Source organism: Acomys russatus, chromosome 8, assembly GCF_903995435.1.
Source record: "Acomys russatus chromosome 8, mAcoRus1.1, whole genome shotgun sequence".
Classification (NCBI taxonomy): Eukaryota; Metazoa; Chordata; class Mammalia; order Rodentia; family Muridae; genus Acomys; species Acomys russatus.
In genome coordinates this window covers 58,228,694-58,245,613 of record NC_067144.1, presented here as the reverse complement: position 1 = coordinate 58,245,613, position 16,920 = coordinate 58,228,694, and the positions used below count along the sequence as shown (strand labels likewise).

Genomic DNA, 16,920 nt, shown 5'->3' with positions numbered 1-16,920 from the left:
AGGGGGTACTGGGGGAAGAAAGAAGGAGGATAGGACAGAGAGGGGAAGAGGACAGGGATATATATATTGTGTGTGTGTGTGAAAAATAATCTTACATTTTAATTCTATACCATTGTATTTAAAATTAAAACTTATTTTTGCATCTATTACAAAATTCTATACCAGTGAATTAAAAATAACCTTGTGAGGGACAATTGAGACATTAAGTTGAGTAGTCACTAATCTACTTTTTGTTCTAGTTTCCCTATATATTTCTGTTTCCCCTTCTTTCTTTTCAACCCCTATCTTCAAACCTAAGAATGGAAGAGAAAGAGAGAGCCATCTCTGAGTCTAACCTTGTTTTCTCTCTAAATAAGACTAATAATAACTTATAACCAACTCCCACTGATAATAACCCTCTATAGCCCAAGAAAGCAACCAAAAACCTATCCGACCCCCCTTAAAGAAAATGGGACATCATTTTCTTAAGGTTTCTTCCGGCTGATTTGGGGCAAATACCACCTTTGTAGGGGCCCAAATAAAATCGGGGAAATGTTTAAACAAGCTAGGAATCACATTTGTGGTCCAGTTTTTAAATGGTGAGAAATTCCAGGCTTAATTAGAGTCCTGTGTGGGACAGTCTGAAATGATGGACTAATTGGGATTGGAAGCTTTCTTTGAAAGTGTCCTGGGAGCTGTCTGGTTCTGATGAGGAACAGCAATTGGAGCACTTGGTGCTGGAACATGAAGGATACAGGATGTCAGTGTCCAGCATGCTGAGAGTAATAAATCCTGTCAGGTCTGATCCAATGTCAGTGTCCTGATCTGTAAATCTTCATTCATGCCATATGAAAAAGGGTATCTAATAATAATTCATAAGGGTTCTATAGCCAACAAGAACCATTGCTTATGCCTAGACATTCATGTCTCAGCCAGTCTCAGAGCTATTCTCATATAGTGGGATTAGCAATATAAGTTACCTGCTTGTTCTGCAGTTTAAATTCTTCACATCCCAAATGTTCCCCCCTCCCTCCCTCTCCCCTCTCTCTCTCCCTTAGTCCTCAGGAAGAGGATCCCTCCTCCCCAAACATCTGATCTCAACCTATCAAGTCTCTTCTGTATTACCTGTAACCTCTTCCTCTGTAGTCTGGCAAGGCAAGGCTGTCCTGCCATGGGGAGGTGATCTAAGTTCGGTGGCCAGAGTGCATGTCCAAAGTAGTCCCTACTCTCCTCTTGTGGGACATCTGAGCAGATGGTCTAGGTCCACATCATAGATGGTTCTTGGTGGATGTTTCAGTCTCTGTATTGTAATTATTTAAAGGGTGATTTCTATTCTATACTTACATAATCATCACCTGTGAAGAAAACAAGGACAGGTCCATCTCTTCGCCATAGGAGATGGTGAGCTAGGCATGGAATGGAGCTGAAGTATTGCTTTCTGTGCCATGTTTCCCAGCAGAGGATGGTGCCGTCATTTGCAAAGCCAAGTCAGCTGTGGGCCAGAGGCAATCTTGTCACCCCCACTTCCTCTGCATGTTGTTGCTTCTCTTCTCTGGGGGCATTTTACCTCAGAAACCATTGTTGCCTACCCTCTCCCTCACTGCTACACCCACACTGAGGCTTCTCCCTCAGTGCCTCTGAAAGCAGTCTTTAAAAGGCAAGTCCAATCATGTGTTTGTTTATTTACAACTCATCAGTGAGTGAGCCCTTGCCAGTTCCTTCAGGTCAAGCTCTCAGCTCCGGGACAGAGTATGCCAGGCACTACATGATTAGCTACTTTTGAAAATAGCATTTTCTAGCTCACTTCAGAGGATTTCTTACATTCTTATCATACCCCACTCCCTCTCCTGTGTTTGTTTGTTTGTTTGTTTTTAAGTATTGTCACTAAACCCAGGCCCTGATGTGTGCCAGGCAAGTGCTCTATCGCTGAGCTATATCCCTTGTTTTTTTGGTTTTTTTTTTTTTTTTCAGGCAAGGTCCCATTAATTTTCCAGGCAGACCTATAACATGCTGTAACCAAAGCTATGAACTTGCTATACTCCTAAGGCAGCGTCTTACGATGCTGGGATTACACCCTGTACTCCCAAGCCAAGCATGCTAAGAACCTTCTTAAAGGCTCTCCTTTGCCTCTCACTCCTCAACCAAGGTAACTCCAGACTACACTCCCTTCTTCTTGTCTGGGTTTTATGCCTTTGGTTGCCTCATGCCCTGTGTCCTAAACACAATTTGTTCCTCCTCATCGAAATACGGATTACATGAGAAAGAATGAAGAATATATGATCATTATGTGAGAGAGCTGTTAGGGCCTGAGAAGAAATGATGGATAGAGGAGAGTGAGTAAAACTGACGGGAGGTGTGGTGTGTGATGCACATGCTGGCTGTGCAAGACTTACATGGAAGGAGTCTGTTTTCTCCTAAGCATAGCTGTTACTGGGTTACTGGGGCCTCTTCTCTATTAACACAGTAGCTTTGTGGTCTGTGGGTGCTGCGGAGCTTCTGTCATTTCCCCCTCCTTCTGCAGCCGTTCTTGTGCTGGGTTGGTTGGTTGTCTTAAGCCGAAAGCTGTGGCCAGTGTACGCTTTGCTCACTTAGCATGTTTTCCCTGGTGCCCCTTTTAAATTTTGGTTCTCCACCAAGGGTGGACAGGTAAATAAAACTCTGGTTTGACTTTTGGGGGGTTGAGGGAATGGAGTGGCCTCTATTCATCGTTGAGGGTTAAATATTCCGCTAGAATGGTTAGCAGAGAAAGAATCCACAAGGTTTTAATATAATGTGCTTTGAGAACGTGTGTGTTACTTTCAATGTCTCAGTCTTTTTTTTTTTTTTAAACTTCTTTAATTGAAACATCCAGAACACCTCAGCCTAGTTTGTCTTGAACTAAGGAACACTGGTGTTCATCTGCAAGCCAAACTGAGTTTCTTTTCAGAAATATTTTTGTGATGTTTTGGATCTTTCCTACTTAAAATGTAAACAGCTTTGTTCTTCTCAAACAAAGTAGTCAAAACACCAGAATCAAAAAAGAGCAGAGGGGTTCAGCGTTTCTACTGCCAAAGCCTCTGGGGTGAGAGCATGTAGGGAGGGGCATTGTACTTACAAAAGAATAGTGCAGACAGCATTACTGACCAGTCTATTCATGGAACACATTAGGAGCCGCCTTGCTGTCAGTGGGCAACTCAAACCCATCTCCTTGTTGAATGTACCTGTATCCCACTGAGGACTGCTTGGCTAGTTTGCAGCTTACTTGCCTGGTAAAATCCCTGTTGCAGTGCAGTTCAAATCCCCAGGAGAAGATTTGGACGGTAGGGTTTTCAGTGCTTGTTTTAATGTCTTCCCACACTACTAAATTGGCACCATGTACTCTGTCATTTCAAAACCATTTTTGTTTTGTTGTGCAAAAAGTTGGTTTCCTTTAGTTTTCTAACCTGTTTGTTTAGCTCAAAGTTATTTTTACCCTAGAATTATGATGATCTAGTTATGACAATTAGCCATGTAGAGATGTTTATCCGACCTAAAATATAAGTCAGTATGTTGCTGCTCCATTGTTATCAATAGGTTCCTGTGTTCATCTCCATTGAAAAATGCTATTAAAAAATATTTACAGGACTGTGAGTGAAGTAAAGAGAAGCTAAATTTTCTACTGCTAGAATGTAACATTTATGTGGTTCATATTGGGCTAAAACACAGGTTATAGCTTTAACTTCTGCCAGCATAATTAAAGGGTGTTATAAAATACTTAAAAAGAATTAACTGGAAATCAAGGTTCAGTGGTTCAAACATAAGCAAAGAAATGGAGTTGTAGAACTGATGTTTTATAAGTCAGCATCTGGGGTCACTTTGTCTCTCTTACCTGTAAGAAAATCAGTTTCTCAGTCCGAACCTTAACTGGGGAGATGGTGACAGAAGAAGTGAGAGATAGTTTGAACGCTGACTATAATTCTTGGTTTCAGGTCCACTACTGGGTCTGGCTGGCATGTCCCCATTCATGTGGTTGCTACCATGAAAGCATGTTTCAGGCTGTCTTCAAAGAACATTCATCTTTATAACTTGGCCATTGAGACACTGGCACTCTTCCTAAGAGCTGGTGTCCCTGTATGCCACATTAGTGGAGATTTTAAATGGCTAAGTTGGTTATATCTGTAGTGATGCTATTTGTATCGTAGCTTTATTTTGTTTTATATGATAATCTCAGATACAGAAAAAAAGTAGCATAAATGATATAACAATGAATTATGTGTATTTAGTAGCAAATTTTAACATGGAAGATTATTTGGCTTAAAACAACATATGGTGTAATTTTATTTAAATTTAAAATATACTTTAAATTATCAAATTCTGGTGTGTTTTAATATACTTGAAAAGCAGACCTAGGCTTTTTTATTCCGTGTGATCACAAATCTGGAGTCCTCTATTACAGTAAGGCTTTAGAAGAGATGGTGTTGGTGCCCATCCATGTTCTTTTTCTAATTCCCTTTTCTTAATCAGTTTTCTGTAGATGAGCTCTCCTGTCCAAGTCAGTAGCCTGACCAGTGTGGCTAAATTTCAGGAAAATTAAAATGAAATCAAATTCAAAATTGAGTTCTCATGTGACACTCACCTCATTTCTAATATTGTCTCTGTGGCTGGTGGTTACCGTATTTAATAACTTAGCTAGACCATATCCACCATCACAGAAAGTTGTGTCGGACAGAACTGGTTAAAAAAGCAAATATCCAAACTAGAGCATAGAATCAAGTATGGTTTCTGCACCCTTTTAGTAATAAACAGTTGTTATGTAGGTGTGTTTTCCTAACTTCCCAACCACTGGGAGTGAGGTATTTTTGTTTGGTTTGGGTTTTGAAATCATTTGTAATTTATACACACTATCAGTGCATGAACCTACTTTTCCTTTGTTTCCATGTTACTTGATGTTGAGATTTATATTTTAACATAACTTCTGTGACCTCTAAGCCTACTGAGATTCTCCCTCGTGCCTCAGTGTATTACAGCAAGCTGATTTGGTTACCTGCTTAACCTTAACACACCAAGGCTTTTAGCCTGACCTAACCAGACCTAACTTGGAATCTGCTCCTTTCTAAGGTCCTTCCTGAGAGAGTAGCTCTCACATAGGGGGAAGTGGCTGAGCCTGTCTGTATTCTGGCTCAGTGTGATTGCCAGTAAGTCCATCGGCTACCCAATGCAGAGATGGTCAGTTACGTTGCATTCAAATGGTATGTCAGGACCCGGAACATGGCAGGTTTTCTTTGGTCATTTAAGGTGATCACTTCAGTCAGCTAAACCAGAAGATGCTCCAGCACACAAGAAAATTTGCTCAACCATGTTCATAGCAGCCTTATTCATAATAGCCAGAACATAGAAACAGCCTAAGTGTCCCTCAGTAGAAGAGTGGATAAAGAAACTGTGGTACATTTACACTATGGAATACTACTCAGCTATTAAAAACAAGGATTGAACTAGAAATGATCATAATGAGTGAGTTAACCCAGAAGCAGAAAGAGTCAAATGGTATATACTAACTTATATCTGCACACTAGCCCAAGGGGCATGTCCCATGAAAGTCTTCACTTAACAGGAAACTGGGACAGAGGGGAGGACATCCTATTGGGACTCTAGATGAGAGAAGCATGGGAGAATGGCAAAGTTGAAGGATCCAGAGGGTCCTAGAAACCTACAAGAAGAACATTATGACAGGCAGATTTGGGCCCAGAGGTCCCGCTCAAACTATGGCACCAGCCAAGGACAATACAGGCGGTAAACTTTAAACCCCTACCCAGATCTAACCAATGGACAGGACATTCTCCACAGTTGAGTGGAGAGTGGGGATTGACTTTCACACGAACTCTGGTGCCCCATATTTGACCATGTCCCCTGGATGGGGAGGCCTGGTGGCACTCAGAGGAAGGATAGCAGGCTACCATGAAGAGACTTGATACCCTAATGAGCATATACAGGAGGAGGAAGTCTCCCTCAGTCACAGTCATAGGGGAGGGGAGTAAGGGGAAAATGGGAGGGAAGGAGGAATGGGAGGATACAAGGGATGGGATAACCATTGAGATTTAATATGAATAAATTAATAAAATAAAATATTTTAAAAAGAAAAAAAAAAAGAAAATATCTGAGAGATGAAGAAATAGGACTGTCCTTTGTCACATCATCCCTGCAGGCCCAGTGAACAACCACTAAAGCTTTCTAAGGAGGAAGCCGTGCTGTGGAATTTAGGAGGGGCCTATTCAGACCCGCACTGTCTGTCCTTTTGATAGATCACAGAACAGACAACCTGAACATCCTTCCATTTAGGGCAGTGCTTGGCAATGAAATGATAGCATCTTTTTGAACCGTAGCTTGCCTAGTACTTGCTCGACAAACGCATTGTAATATGGTCAACTAGGGTGTGTGTCAGAGCATTGTTCTAACCAGGCAATCCTGACAAGTATCACTGCAGTCGTGACACACATTGACGTGACCTGACTTGGCTCCAGAGCCCTTGAGGTCACAGATATGTGTGAATCCAGTCCCATAATGGTATGGGCTGTTTTGATTTGAAGAACGTATTTATTCTTTGTTCTCCTGATAGTGTCCCCGACATATAATCCAGTGGCTGAGAGACTTGATTTAACAGCAACTAAGAAATCAAGAATTATATGTGAGTGTATTTTCTCTTTTAAGATATTTGGAGTCCAAACAAAACGTGTGATAAGGACCCACTGGGTATGTCACCTCTACCAACAGGGCCTCTCTTCTGTTTCTGTTTATCAAAAATGATTGTGTTCCCCATAAACAAAGAAGTGGGCTTTCGTTCATTTTAATCGTCTCTGATGCAACTGTATGCACATTCGCTCATTTTTTTATAAGTATAAATCGCTTAAACAAGCATGGTATTGTTTTAATATGTACAAGTACTTCTCTCTTAGCAACCAAGGTGAATTCATCAAAACAAAACACTTTAAACTCTGGGAAATTATCTAATCTGGGCACAATATGAGGCTTCATAAAAACATTTGGAAGCAATACTACTTACTGTATGAGTTGCTGCACAAGTGATTGTCTTATTTGAAGGTGATATGCTTAAATTATTTTACTGGATGTTTATAACCTGGAACTTGAGTCATAACTAAACTCTCCTGCCTGATTAAGAACAAAAAAAAAGCCCACAGTCCTGCCAGTAGGAAAACCCACAAAATCAAAGCAGGAGCAGTCCACAATTAAATGTATACATGGTATCAGATAATGTGATTAAAGAATTCATGAAGTAACGCTGTGTGACATCAGCAGGGACAGTGTGCGGGAATGTGCTTCTTGACAGAACCACCTGGTACACCTTCAGGGAAAGACTGCTTGGTTGATTTAACGACTAATTAATCATAAATATGGACTATAAACGATGGGAGGATGGGAAGGGAAGTACAACTTTTTACATTTTGGCTTTTTTTAAAAATGGGGTTTTTTTGTTTTTGTTTTTGTTTTGTTTTTTGTTTTGTTTTGTTTTGTTGAGTATCATCTCTGCTAGAAAGAAGCTTTGTAGTCCCACAGTAAGCAGATTAAACCAAACCCAGAAATACCCTCAATTTTAAGAGTGACAATGACACTTACAGGTAAATATTTACATTGGAGAAGTTTTTTGCCCCTCTGTGGGCTTTGATAGGCAATTTTATTTTAAGGAGAGAACTGAAGAATGTAATTGTGAGGACAACCTGCCAGATGGGTTACCAGGAGTTTTCAGACCATCCCTGAAGGGTTTGTGTTCTGGCTTGTGTTCTTGCTGGGATAAAAACACCTTGCCAACTGTGTCCAGTTGATAGCTGAAACAGTGACAGTCCATTCCTTGTCAGCTTTAAACTGTAACTTTTTTTTCTTGTTGTCCCTAAGATCTCGTGTTAATATCATTATATAAAATATCATACAGTCTTAAAAGTTCCACTGTCTTTTAAAAATTCTGTCACTTAAAAGTTTAGTTTCCCTTTAAAATCGCAGTCTCTTAAGTTTGAGCTCCTTGGAAATCCAAAGTAGGTTAAATAATTTTTTTTTTTTTACTCCAAGAGGGAAGAACCAGTGAATCAAAGCAATCACATTTAAATAAAAGCAAAGTCCAGCAGTGTAATTCCAAAATCTAGTAGCTCAGTGCCTAACATCCAGGACTCACTTGCGACTGCACCTCTCTGACTTTGCCATCCATGGCACACACGCTTCTCTCTTGCAGGCTCAGCACCACTCCACTCCATACCTGCTGCTGTCCTAGGTCGATGTCCACTAGTCCTGTCACCTCAGAACTCTGGAGTCGCCACTGTAACCGAGGCTGTTCCTTCACCAGTGACCTCAATGGTGACAGTGTCATGCCTTAGCTTCTCCTGAGATTTCTGATCATAGAAATGATTACTTCCCCAATGTTAATTTGAAATGATAAATGGGAAAAAACATAATCACTTAAAAGTTATATGACAGGCATATTGCTATTATAAATTGAGACACGGTTTTATATTAAAAATTAATTATATGGCCGGGGGTGGTGGCACACGCCTTTATTCTGAGCACTTGGGAGGCAGAGGCAGGTGGATTGATGTGAGTTCGAGGCCAACCTGGTCTACAAAGTGAATCCAGGACAGCCAAGGCTGCACAAAGAAACCCTGTCTCGAAAAAAACCAGAAAATAAAAAAAGTAATTATATGAAGTAGTCATGGCATTACTGTTTTGCTTTTTGTTTGCTATTGCATGGGAAAGTTAAAGTGTGTTTACAAGTATCTTCAAATTGAATTAAAAATTTTAGTGAAGTTAGCTTTTATTAACTTTGATTATAATTTAACCAAAAATGTTAAAGGATCAGATCTCACTGGATAAGCAGTCATTTATATGAATGAGCCCTTGTTGTATACTTAAGTAACTTGCTATTTAAAATATACAATGAAGTAAACTTTATGGTTTTCTTGACAGACTGATACCACAGTAATCTGTGTGTGTATTAGTGCCACTCACCACTTCCTTAGACTGTCAGCCATCCGGTCGTATGTACAGGAATGACTTAACTGAAAGATGCCCTTAATTACCCTCTGAGTAAGCTGCCCAAACTGCCTACTACCCTTTAAGAAAGACTGAAAAGGCTGCAGTTAAGTAGTCTCTGCATGACAGTTGGTAAATAAGGCTTTCATTGTTATTGTTGCTGCTCCTGCAGTTTGAATATTCTTTCCCTTGTACATTTATAACATAAATAACTTTCCCTGATGCATTTAATTACTTTTTATTGAGTGCCAGACACTGAGACAGGGGATGCCTATGAGTAAGCCAGATAATGGCCCCTTTCTACGCAGAACTTACCTGGCAAGAAATAAAAGCCAATGATGACACAGTTGTAAAGTCTTGTGTAATAAACTCACCTAGGTGTGTTGGTTAGAGAAGGCTTCTTAGAGGAAGTAAGATAGAAGCTAGAAGATGTGGCTAATGCCCAGGTTTGCTATGGGTAAAGCAGAGTTTGACATTTTTATGGATGATGGTGAGGAGGAGAAGGAGGAAAAGCCCTTAGGATGCATAGCAGAACATCCGGGGAAGGAGCTCTCAGGAAGATGCTCCAGTGTCTTCTGTGAACAGTCAGCAGTTCCCACACTCAGACAAACAGTGGGGTTTGAGTGTTGAGAGTAGAAGCAGAGGAGTTTCATTTGGACGTAATGAGTTCTACGAGCCCGTGGGACTATCTTAGAGCAAAACTTGCAGGTTATACACACAGCATGGATGCAGGACATGGAGCTGATGGACATGGGATTTTGAGCAAGCTGGCCAAGTCCCAGTATTAGCTAGCATTACATTTTCATCCTTTAGTTTATACCACCGAAATATAAATTTTTCATTATTTAACTATTCACCAGATGTTCAATTTCAATAAATTATAGTGTAAGCTTTTGAAGTTAAGACAGAATAAGGAGTGCCACTTTTCTTGTTCCTTGAAATGTGTTTTTTGGGGGGATTTTTTTTTCAAACCTGGCACCTCAGTAGGTCTCCTTCCTCCATTTTCACACTGATTTAGACTGAATCATCCTGGCAGGCATTCATTTAAAACTGCACATGCCTCACTTACCTTCAGTATAGAAGGAACCCTGCTTGACTTTAATAATATGTCTTGAATTATAAAAAAAAAAAAAAAGACTATTTTCAAACACATTTTGAATTTGAAAGTGTATCCTGTATTTTCAAAAGCTTCACTAAAACAAAGCAAAACAAAAAACTGGGAGCTGTAATAAGGTGGTCAAATATTTCCATTATTTTTTAAAATTAATTTATTCTTGTTACATCTCAATGGTTATCCCATCCCTTGTATCCTCCCATTCTTCCCTCCCTCCCATTTTCCCCTTATTCCCCTCCCCTATGACTGTTCCTGAGGGGGATTACCTCCCCCTGTAAATGCTCATAGGGTATCAAGTCTCTTCTTGGTAAATTTCCATTATTTTGATTGTGCCATGAATACCTATGAGTTAAATTTATACCAGCTAATGTACATAGTGCTATATGAGTAATAATTCTGCATAATTCATTTCTTCTAGAAGATAAAATTATCTTGATAAGCTTTAATAAGTGTGAAATTAAACTGAAAAGTATAGATGTTTTGATTGTCTTACAAATAAATTGCAACATTTCATTACATTTCTGAGGCTTTTATATACTTTATGTTTATATATATATAATACACATATATATATACATTTTATATCTTCCAAGTAAGAACATAACTAGTTAGGGACCATCAGACATTACAAGATATTGCTACTGCTCTTGGTTACCTCGAAAACTTGATGGTAAGACTCCTGCTAAAGATGATACGTACTAGAGTCATAGAACATAGTAACATCAGTCTGGTACCAACCTGGATTTTTCACTTCTACTGGCTGTCATGGTAGTGCAAGAAGGTACTATGCATGCTAGTAGTGGGAAAAAGTATTAAATACTCTTACCCAGCTGTGAATAATGGCTGCCCTGGCAAGATATGCCCACTGGTACACTGTGGCAAGAATGCTATGGGAGTAACCAACCATTTTCTGGTTTGATTTAAGGCCACTTCTTCAAGACAAAACTCATGGCTGGTACCAAAACTCATATACTTGGTAGCCAAGAACTCGTGCTGGGTAAACCGTAGCCCTGTGGCTAGGTAGATAGGTCATGGAGAACCTTCTGCTGTTTGCTAAATGAACATATATTAAACTGCCCATAAGTACTTACCTTTCTACCTATAGATCAGTACAATTGTAACCCGTCATCAGAGAGGTTTATTTTTGCAATAGATGGCAACTAATATAGAGACCCAAAACCTGTCAGAATGCAGAGAATAAGAGACTGAGGACATCTCAGTCCTAAGTGGGACATCTACATCACACTCCAAGTGGCATTTCAGAAGATGGGTGGAAAGATTGTAAGAGCTAGAGGTAGTGGAGCCCTGTAGTGTAATGGTGGAATTTTCTTTTTTGGTTTGTGTGTGTGAATTTTTTTGTTTTGTTTTGCTTTTAATTGTTTGTTTGTTTGTTGTTTGTTTTTTGTTTTTTTGTTTTCTTTTTTTTTTTTTTTTTCCCTGCTTTTAATCCTTGGACATGAGAGTTTTAAGCATGAACTCACAGCAGCTATGACAGCATGCACAAGATTAAACCAAAGTTTCAAGCCATGATGGGAGAGGGAGTCACAAGTCATGAAATCCCATTCATAGTTGAACTGTTGGCAGTTGATGATTGCTGGGAGAGTCCATTTTCTTCATAGAAAGAAAGGCATTGCCCATGCACACACTAGAAGGACTAAGTGGACTTGGTGGGAGTTAAAAAAAAAATGGGTTGGAGATGAATAGTAGTGGAGAAATAAGGGAGGAGTTGGAGAAGAGGGACTGGGGCATGAGTGTAGACTTTATATATATATATATATTTTTTTTTTTTTTTTTTTTTTTTTTTTTTTAAAGAATGTGACTAACCTATGCTTTTGTTGGCAAAAGCCAGTTTCTGAGGGTGTGTGTCTGAGGTTCATATAACCGTATTCATGTGTGTGGGTACACATGTGTGCAGAATCCTTGTTGTGTGGAAGGCTGAGCTTGATATTCGGTACCTCCTGAGATCACTGTCAGATGCGCCCAGAGCTCACTGTGTGCTCTGGGAATCTGAACTCTAGCCTCACACCTGCAAGGCAAGTGTATCCACTGAGGCGTTTCCCCAACCCGTGAGCATTTTTTTAATTGAATGTTTTAAATGTGTACTTGATGAAGAGTCACAGGTTCTGGGAACAGCGGCGTGTGTTGTTATGTTGTATGTACTAAAGTGCCACTGGACGAGGAATCCAATTGAATCAGTAAATGTTTCAAAAATATTTTCTAGTCACAAAAATATTGCTGTTGAGCTGGAGAGGTGGTTCAATCAAGTATGGGGACCTGATTCCAATCTCTAGTGTGCAGGCAGAGATAGGCAGAGAGATCGATGGAGAGCCTTATTGGGCAGACCCTCACCAAAGCGCTGAGTTTCAAGTTCGGTAAGGACTCTGTCTCAAGAAAGGTGGAGAGCAATCCAGGAGCGACATGCTTTGTTGACCTTGGGCCTCCACCTGTACATACACCAGCCTGTGTGAACACCCGTACACACTCAGGTACACAAGTCCAGAAAGTGAGTGAAAATATTTTGAATACAAAGCCTGGGCAGACACAGATTAGGCTACATTTTGTATTATCAGTTTCAAATTTGCAAATGAGTTCTATGAAGAATTTTGTAAGATTTGTTTGTACTTAAAGTAATGTTTATTTTATTTTCATTCTCTCTTCTTTTCATTTTAGGAGTACCAAAGTCTAATCTTTTACATACCAAATCATTGAGAGGCCATAAGGACTGCTTTGAAAAATATCATTCAATTGCAAACCAGGACTGTTCACGATCCAAGCTTTCCAAAAGTACTTACGAAGGGGTTAAAACAATTCTGAGTAAGAAGATAAACTGGATTATACAGTATGCCCAAAATAAAAACCTGGATTTGGATTCTGAGTGTTCCAAAAGTTCCCAACATCACCTGTTTAATTTCAGGCATAAGTCAGATAAGAAGTTACTCCCACAATTTGACTCTCAGGTGCCAAAGTACTCTGCAAAGGGGACAGCTGGAAACACTGGTGCCATCTCAAGCTACACGAAAAGGATTTTGGAGCAGAGGGAAAGTGCAGACTTTGGGCTTGCTATATTGGAAGGCTCGGGCGCATTGTGGCCTCACAGTCACAACCAGGCACAGAAAGCAGAAGAAACAAGCTCTGCTTTAGAGGCAAATGTCCAGACCCGGAATCCACATTATAGCAGAGAAGAATGTAAGTAGCAAGAGGGGAAAAAGAAAGGCGAGGAAAGACTGCATGGTTTGCCCTTCGCTTTGGGGGCTTGGGCGGTAGTTGGTTTTGGTTGATTTGGTCTCTCTCTGTCTCCTCTCCTCTCTCCCCCTCCACACCCTCTCTCCCTCCCTCCCTCCCTCTCTCTCTCCTCTCCCCTCTCCACCCTCCCTTTCTCCGTGTGTGTGTGTGTGTGTGTGTGTGTGTGTGTGTGTGTGTGTGTGTGTGTGTGTGTGTTGTGGGGAGAATTTTCTTGTACCTTATATATTTGGTGAACATAATATTTAAGTGATAGATTTACCTCAGCAAAAGTGAGGCATCTTAAAAACTTCTCTAGAATGTTCCTGAATATGTATAACACACCGAATTTCATTGGCATCATCTATATTTTGCCATTATTAGAGACCAAATGGTATAGACTCAGCAAACTAAACTGAAAGTTCAGGGTTCATACTGTTTCTGTAACTGGGGCTGCTGGCCAGTTTACATTGCCATGTTGCTAACCACTTGTATGACTAATTGGCCAGGGCTTCAATTTAAAAAACAAATATCTTGACAGTTTAGCAAAGGCTAGAAAGTAACATGGACATTTATTTTAAAATTTAAAGTGACTTCTTTTGTCTGAACCTTCTCTACAAAATCTCACTGAAGGTGATTTTAATTGGTTTACATTATTTTAGATTCAGAAAGGACCATGGTTGTGTCTTTAGACACGTTCTGGATTCTCCATGTAAAGATTGCTTTACTAGATAGACATTTCTCAGTACTTAAAGGTACTGTTCTAAAACCCTATGTGAGGACTTAATGCTTACTCAGACTCAGTATGAATGGGTAGTGACTACTACTTCTGAGAATCAAGATAGGAGATACCAGAATCCAACAGACCCATTGCCTACTTTTTTTTTTTCAAACTCTTTGATTCCTATGGGGGATGGAAGTCTTACTGGTAATGATGTATAAAAATGTGTTTCCTTTGAGAGTGTTGTGGTTAGCATTTGCTACACTTTAAGAACCAATGAAGGAGACCTGGGTTCCTGTTGAATGTTGTGTTGGGACCTAGCTGCACATTCCTTACCTAAGAATCTGATAGACAGCTTACTTTCCTAGCTTGTCTGTGGTAACGGTGAATCTGTTTTCATGTTTCAGTGAATTCAATGACCCTTGATGAAGTAGAACAACTGAGTACAAAGCTCCAACAGCAAATCCAGGGTAAAGAATCGCTCTCAATGCTGTTCGTTATATGTGAAAATGTTGGTGCAGACTGTCCCCTGTGGTCGGACAGTGTTAGCCTCTGCAGCATTTAGGTTTGGAAATTAAATGTTCAGACCTATTGAGGTTTCTGAGGTAAACAGTAAGAGAAGTTTTCTTTGGGACCCTCAGGAAAAATAATAAGTAGAATGGAAAGTGCAGCTAACCTCTGCCTCATCTCAGGCCTCTCAGGGTGCCAGGCACTCTGGGGTGTGTGTCCTGATAGTCCCTTAAGGCAGCAGGATTAGCCCTGGTCAGCTGTATAGACTGTGAACAGTGCGAACACATGAAAGGTAGTGAGATAAGCATAGTGACCACTACCTGTCAGTCATCAGCTTCCACTGTTACTAAAACGTAGTTTCTCCGTATCACATGTTTTCATTTCTTTTGCCCCACCTCAACCCACATGCAAGCATCACTTTGAGATGCCTGATGATGTATTCTTTTGTCCATAAATACGTCAGGATTTTCTTTAAAAAAAAAAATCAAAAGAGTTCCCATGTATTATCTTTTCTTCCAGTTTATTCCTAGTTAGGTGAAGCAATTCGTTGCACTTTGGAGGCCTTCAGGTTGCTCACAGGAATTATACATCCCGTCAGTAGCAGACTTAGTACAAAACTTTAAGCGCACTAGCCTCTGAGAAATATCCCTGATAAGCCCAGATCACATTCGTTAAGTGCTTCCTCTGTGTTCCTTACAAGTAGGACCACACTTAACTCTTGGCAGTGCTTCTGTGAGCTGTTTGTCATTATTATTATGCTTATCCATAAATGGACATTCAAGGAGAAGGTCGAGGTGACTTGTCTGAAACGTGTACATACATAATAGTAGGGAGCTCAGATTTTTGAAAAATCCAGGTAATCTGTGCAAGCATCTTATAGGAGCTCTAGACCTGATTATTAGTGAACATTTATCTGATAAGTCATTATATATTGACTGAACCTGTTTATAGGTTATAATGCAGAAGTGGCTCAAGTGGTGGCCACTGTTCCTCCTGGGCTCCTTAGTCTCTCTGAAGCTGGTCCTGAAGAACAGACAGCATCGCAGTTATGAAGGGATAGGGTGATCCACACTGATAGGCTTCAAAGCAAACAGCTGCTCTCCTTGGAGTCGAATTAGTTTCTTGTTAAAATGTACCTATTGCGCCTGTGTTCACTTAGAGGAGTCTTAGCGTTAGCTTTCTGTGCACTAAAAATGAAACTGCCTTTTACATCCTTGCAGAAGTTTTTGAAGAGTTAGCACACCAAGTGCAAGAAAAAGATTCTTTGGCGTCAGAGCTCCATGTCCGCCATGTCGCCATCGGGCAGCTTCTCAAGAACTGTTCCAAGTTACCATGCCTCCAAGTGGGACGGACGGGGACGAGGCCACACCTGCCCATGAACAACTGAGCTAAATGCAGTGTTTATGCCTTATCCTCTGCTGGTCTGCTAAGCATGTGCACCTAGAACCCGTTTGAAGAAAGTTATGGTCCATTTTTATGGTGGTTGTACTTGCAAAATATAAGATAATATTTATTATCTTTATCTAATAAAGCAGATCACTCTAGACTAGGGTTAATCATTTGACTTCATTTGGGGACTTTTTCTTAAATTACTAAATCTCCTCCTTAACTTTTACCATGTATGACTACTTAAAATATACTGTTACAGTGTGTTTTTATTGAGCATTTTTTATTGTAACTCAGCTGTCAAAACAACAGAAGCCTAATAAGGTCTTATGTCAATCTAAACTAGTAGAGATAATTTTAAAGATGGAAGTAGAATTAATATCACCTTATTTATGAGCAATATTTTAATATAAAATTTTATATATAAAATTGCTATTTTGGGTACTTTTCATTGTCTTTATAAACGTGTATTTGCACTTCTGTGTGTGAATATGTTAACCCATGTGAAGATCACTGCATTTGGGGATACAGTGTTTTTATAACTGTTATCTTTCTTCTTTCCAAAGATAAATGTGTTTTGGATAGTATTCAGAGAAGCAGTCTACCCAAGGTAGCTCTTCTAACAACTAAGAGGATATGCAAGTGGAAGTAATCACTTTTTAAAGCAAACATCCAAGTAAATAAAGCACATTACTGTTTTCTAATGAAAGCAATTCTGAATTATCTTAGGAAATAGTATGCTAGGTTTGTGTGTCGGTCTCCATAAAAGTAGAAGTCTCATCTCTCATGAGAGCCTTTGATGTGTTAGATAACTCCTGTCTTCAAACTATATCTGTCCTATTTTGGAGGGGAAAATAAAATTATTATGTGTGCCACTCATATGGAATTCCAATAGTCTGTTGGCTGTCCAAATTCTGGTATCAACATCACTGAAACCAGACAAGAAAGAAACAAAGAAACAAGGAAGACAGAAAAAGCATTTTAAGGTACTTTTCTAAGTTTT

General features: G+C 39.8%; 1 protein-coding gene across 3 annotated transcripts in view; it reads left to right on the top strand.

Annotated features, from left to right (window-relative positions):
- The window catches only part of C8H21orf91 (chromosome 8 C21orf91 homolog), a 28,005-nt gene extending 11,425 nt beyond the window's left edge, over nt 1-16,580 (top strand). For 2 of the 3 annotated variants that reach the window (XM_051150154.1, XM_051150153.1), the window contains exons 3-5: nt 12,752-13,267; nt 14,429-14,491; nt 15,752-16,580. In XM_051150154.1, the coding sequence (XP_051006111.1) occupies nt 12,752-13,267; nt 14,429-14,491; nt 15,752-15,918 (746 nt within the window). In that variant the 3' untranslated portion in view covers nt 15,919-16,580. The remainder of the gene's footprint in view (nt 1-12,751; nt 13,268-14,428; nt 14,492-15,751) is intronic. The other variant, XM_051150155.1, reaches the window with a different exon arrangement.
- Nucleotides 16,581-16,920: the final 340 nt, after the last annotated feature.